At 41.5% G+C, this 5,654-nt stretch overlaps 1 protein-coding gene across 1 annotated transcript; it reads right to left on the reverse strand.

Annotated features, from left to right (window-relative positions):
- Positions 1-2,455: 2,455 nt before the first annotated feature.
- On the reverse strand, positions 2,456-5,188 carry LOC147423199 (uncharacterized). Its single transcript, XM_086502209.1, has 4 exons — positions 4,715-5,188; positions 3,529-3,715; positions 3,178-3,395; positions 2,456-2,611 (listed from the first exon to the last, which is right to left on the reverse strand). The coding sequence occupies exons 1-4, from the start codon at positions 5,072-5,074 to the stop codon at positions 2,471-2,473; spliced, it is 906 nt and encodes a 301-aa protein (XP_086358335.1). The 5' UTR covers positions 5,075-5,188; the 3' UTR covers positions 2,456-2,470.
- Positions 5,189-5,654: the final 466 nt, after the last annotated feature.

Consider the following 5,654-nt stretch of genomic DNA (forward strand, 5'->3'; position numbering starts at 1 on the left):
AAGCTTCTCGTCCACCTTTAATCTGTTAATTTGTATCATATAGCTCATTGCTACCAAGTGGGCGAACTTCTCATGCTAGGAATGCACGAACCTTGTCTAAAAACTCCACTTCCAATTGCGCGACTTGAGTCCACGACACATTGAACATGCCAAGTTGTTATCTTTGTATGATGGTAGCTTCACTTGGAGTTGGTGAATCACTCAAGCGATTTAAACCACTCACATGTATATGTGCTTTTCTCATGTGAATCCGGGCATAATGTGACACTAACCTTATTATCAGTTTGCATGGACCTGAGGTTTTGAGTAGACACCCTCCAATCTAAAATTCACCTCAAAAATGTCAATTTTTAGAATTCTGCTCTTTTTTTGAGTTTTCAAATGAACAATTCATGACCTGACGTTGAGTATGCTCACATTAGTGGCAATTCCCTTGATAACCGATCCTCTGATTTTGTTTCTCTTACTCCTCTAAATTGGATGCACACAATTTGCACCTACTATTATTTGATCCAATGGTACAATGTCCAAAATTGGTGGTCTCCCATAGAATTTCTTCAACACAAAATGATTTACAAGTTTTTCAACAATAATTCCACAAGTCTTGCAATCTAAATCTACCTTGATCTAAATCTTTCGCAATCTTTAAGGGTTCAATGAACCTTAACTTCAATCCATGTAGGTGTGACTCCAATTTGGAATTATATAGCATCACCCAACTATTCAATGCAAACACCTTGAATTGTATACTTCTATTTACCTAGGCATGTCTTCTTGTTTGCATAACCTCAAAAAAATAGGCACTCACTATCTTATCCTTTTCTAGTTGCAAAAGATGCTTTTACCCATGCTTTAAAACTCCTCTAGAGATAGCAAATTCTGATAGAAATTCTTGAACTTGGTACAACAAAATCCATTGGCACAACTACTGGCCCTCACAAATTTTATGAATATGGGGATCGTCAAACCCTTACACACAAGGGAGATAATAAAGTCATAGGTAACTGGCACTTACAATGGTTATTGCATGAAGGCTACAATTCCGCCTTCAGATTGGGATGGCAAAATAGTGGACTTGATAAAAACACACAATGTAGATGGAAAATTTCTATGCTACGTCTAAACCTCTTAAGTTTTTCTCTGTCTAATATATATTAATGCTTAATTTTTTTGGCAACTTTGGCTTCCATAAAAACAACATTAGGCACAGATATTGGCCAAAACATCACCAAGAAAAAATAATGCTTTAAGTAATCCACTAGGCCTTTTCTCTTCATGAACGCAACACAACAATGCATCCTGATCATTAGTTATATATATCTTTTTCCTTGCTAATCTCTCTCTCTCTCTCTCTCTCTCTCTCTCTCTCACACACACACACACACACACACACACATCATGAAGAGTGCATGGATTAGCAAATGGCAAGAGCTTTAGATGCAAGTCTTGAGTGCGGCAAGACTCTACATGCATCCCTTTCCTGTTAAGAAGCCTTGGGACTCATTGTAAACTTTATATTAAAGACTAGGGCAACTTCATGGCATAAGTCTACTACGTCGAGAGTTTCTCAAACCCAAAAGTCCCCTCTTTTATCTCATCTATAGCCTCAATTTGTATGCAGATAAATTCTAGGTGATAAGAGGAGCAAGAAGGCATTACCCCATAAGCATTTTCACAAAATCATAGTGATCTTTCCCAACATATGATGAGCAAACATTCATTCGCAACGCTTGAGCATTGCAAACTCAGTTCTTTTTGGTAATGACCATCCTGGATATGAATAGCTAGCAAGGATCACAGTTGTCTGATGTCAAAAGTGAATGATTAGCACGTTGTTTTATTCCTTGAAATAGGTAATACCAACGAGTAGTCTTGATTAGGTCCCATGCAAAAACCAGGCATTGTGTCTGCACTATCGATGACACGTAGGATTGTGGCATAAACTTCGTATTCTTAGCATTGATATACTACTTATCTCAAAGATAAAGACAAAATTTCTGGTTCAAAGTTGACCAACAATAGTGCGCAGCCACGCTTTCAGAAAGTGCAATTATAAAAAGAGTGCTGCTCAACATCTAAATTTGAACTATGAGGCACATCTTCCAATCAATAATTGAACAAGGCATAGCTCGGTATTCTACTTCTAAAGCTATCATTACCCAAAAAATTCTGCTTTAGGTATGGCGATGCAAACAGAGAGAAATCCTTAGTACTGTTCCTTTTCGCACCTATATCTATTTCTTGTATGATTGCCTTCAGCCGCAAAACATTCGAACTCACTTACCCCTGCACCCACACATCGCCCACCACACTAAACTGACATTGGCAGACAAAAACATAGACAAGAATATATGCTGCCTGTCTCCCCCCCCCCCCCCCCCCAAAACACACACAGGCACTCGCGTGCGTGCGCACACACACCTTCTTCCCCTTTTTCTGGATCAAAAGCGCTCCCCTTCTTGATGAGCCACTATCTACGGGGAGTTCGAGCAGGGCTGCGTGGGGGGCTTTTAACTCTGCTTTGCTCTTGTGGCTTCCTTCTCGACTTTCCCTGGTCACTGGCAAGAATGTCTTCTTGTTTTAAAGAACGACTCGTCGAAAACTGAGGAAACTGAAATCCATAACATATGAAACCCATTAAGGTACCTTGACCATGTAAACATACTTACTGCGATGCACTGAACTGGTCATGCCATAGACACATAATTGAATTGACCAGAGAAACTAACTTACACAATGAGCTTAAAGTGCTACCATGTGCTAGTCCTCCAAGCTAGCAAAACTCTCTCTCTCTCTCTCTCTCTCTCTCTCTCTCTCTCTCTCTCTCTCTCGCGGGATAGTTTCCTACGACGTTAAAATTTTCTTCTCGGATGTGTGTGTGTGTGCTAATAAGAAGAGGAAAATGGTAAAACCTTTCTATCACCCAAGTGTGGTAGATTGATTATAAATAACAGGTTTTGAGTTCAACTCTCCTCGTCAAATAGATCTTTAAGATCTCTTGGGATAGTTTCTGACGACGTTAAAATTCTCTTCTTCTTCTTCTTCTCTCTCTCTCTAAAAAAAAACACCACATGCACTTGCTTATCTTCACCCACTATTATGAAGAGTGCATGTGTACTGTTTGGTGTTTCCAACAAGTAAAACGACCTAAAAACTCACCACTAGTGGTACACTCACATTCTCTTCCTTGTTTTCAAATGTAGGAGTATCAGAAAGCTCCAAGAGACGCCTCATCTCATTCTCAATATACCAGCAACCTATCATGGATGTGGAGGCGTTGCCCCCATGCGTAAGTGACAGGTTCTCATGCTCCAGCTCTCTCTGCAGCTTCCGCACAAGCTTCAGCAAGCTCGCAGTCTTGCTATGATCGGACACTTCTGATTGCAAGTATGCATCTGATCACAAAGTGCTAACTTAAAATGGATTTAGAAAACCTCAGAAAATATGTGCAAAACATCTTTACAACCATTTGTGCTTTATACTACTTTTCTAAACTAACCATAAAGCCAACCATAACCCTTATCAGACCTGATAGGCATCCAAGCATCCATGCCAAAGTTGCTTTCTTTCTCAGGCTCTTGTTTTGAGTGTCTGTAAGCATCGGCAGCGGTTCCACTATTAGAGCTTTCTGGTCCCTCCGCTCCTTATCCCTCCGTTTATCTTCCTCTAGCTCCAAAACTCTTGTCTCCAATACCAGGATTTTGGTTTCCAATTCCTTTTATCTTGCCGGGTTACACAATGATGTTAGAAACAGATCCAAAAACTAGCAGATACTCACAAACAAAGGTTATTGCGTCATACGCGTAACGCCTCTCATGTGAGCTCTCTCAAAAAAGTTCTCTCCATAGGAGCATTGCAAAAGACTTGCCATCCAACCGTAGGAGTCCCTTTATATACCTGGCGTTCACACTTAGCCGGACACTAGCCAAGTATGCCTAAACTTACGGAGTGCCGGGCTACACACCCTTGTGGCCATCTGGCCTCCTCAAACCCCACGTGGACTCCACCCCTGAACTCTATGCAGTTGTGGTGTGCTCTGCACGCCTATCTGAGTATGCCCTCTGTGCTCCATGGTCCTGATGCTATAAATGACGTGACAGTAATGCATGAAATAGAAGCCTTGAAATGTGCAAGTTCTGGCGTGTGCTTAAAAGAAGCATGTTTACCGACATTGAAAAGTACAGCTAAGGCAAATGAACCCAATAACTAGAGGTGGTGCCAAGCTGTTTGTTTGCAACAAACCTCTTTCCAACAAATGCAGGTATGAATGTGTGGCTAGATCACATTGCTCTAGATGTTGGAATGGTTGATATCATAACCCTCGGCTACAACAGTCAATCAAAGACCATTCAGCTGACATTTATTGTGAATCACAAGACTCAATCAAAAATCACAGGGTGGAAGCCTTGTGAACTGCACTATGATGGTGAGTTTCATACATAAAACTACACAGGCAGTAGGCAAAAATGTCCATTGATAATGTCATGGAGAAGTTTCCATATAGTGTACAAATGCCCATATCGTACAAATACACCATACTCTCAGACTGTAGTTTTGGCCGTACAATACAACGCACCCTATGATATCAAATAATTCTTAAGAATTTTAAAATCTAAACAGTACTCTACCGTATGACCGTACGATGACAACCCTACATAGTGTCATGAACCCTCTCAACCTCGACATATGTGAGAGAGGGGCGAGAAATGCACACCTTAGAACGTGACTCCTCCTCTTGGAGGCGGAAAAGGGCATCCTGGAGCTTGTGCTCGGAGTCATGACGGGCGGCGAGGTGGGTGTTGATCTGGCAATGTGCCTCGTGGACTTTGGCGACCGCAACATCAATTTGATGACAGATAAGGTGATTCTCTGTGTCGTAGCGAGAGTGCTGAGAGAGGGCATCAGCTTTGAGGCGCTCTATGCTCGCTTCCAAGAAGGCGACGTAATCCAAGAGCTCGTCGCTCTTGCGGGCATACTCTTCCCGCAAAGCACTTGCATCGCCCACATTGCTAGCAGCGCTACCCCGCCTGTTTCCTGCTGCTAAGTGGGTCATCACCGCCTTCCTCTTCCGCATTCGCTGTCATCCGCTCTGCCTCTTCCTCGCCCGCAACCTTTCGCTTCCCCGTCACCTGTTAATTGAATATCAAATATCAACTATCCTTGGGAGCAACTTTTTTGGTTTTGGGAACTAGAGTTGTAGGAGTGAAGGTGCACGAGAGGGTGAGTGCGAGAAGAAGTAAGTAGAGAAGGTACAAGATTTAGTTGAAATGAATCATTTTAGTTCGAAACGGTCTATTGAATGGTTATTTCAATCAATGTTGTGCATGTCCAATAATCATGCAAACATAGTAATAAGTATAAGCAGCTCATAGAATTATGTACCCTGTGTCATTCTCTTTGTTTGTGTGACAATGAGGTCGTTACTTGGTGTGAGGCACACAATTGATGTTCATTTTGTATCTATTTGCAAAGAAGAGGTACAAATGGTCTAGAGCCATTCTAGGTTAATCTTGTAGGGCTTGCTTTGATGATGTCATCATTTTAGTTCGAAGCGGTCTATTGAATGGTTATTTCAATCAATGTTGTGCATGTACAATAGTCATGCAAACATAGTAATAAGTATAAGCAGCTCATAGAATTATGTACCCTGTGTC

Source organism: Adiantum capillus-veneris, chromosome 26, assembly GCF_014529385.1.
Source record: "Adiantum capillus-veneris isolate H3 chromosome 26, ASM1452938v2, whole genome shotgun sequence".
Taxonomy (NCBI): Eukaryota; Viridiplantae; Streptophyta; class Polypodiopsida; order Polypodiales; family Pteridaceae; genus Adiantum; species Adiantum capillus-veneris.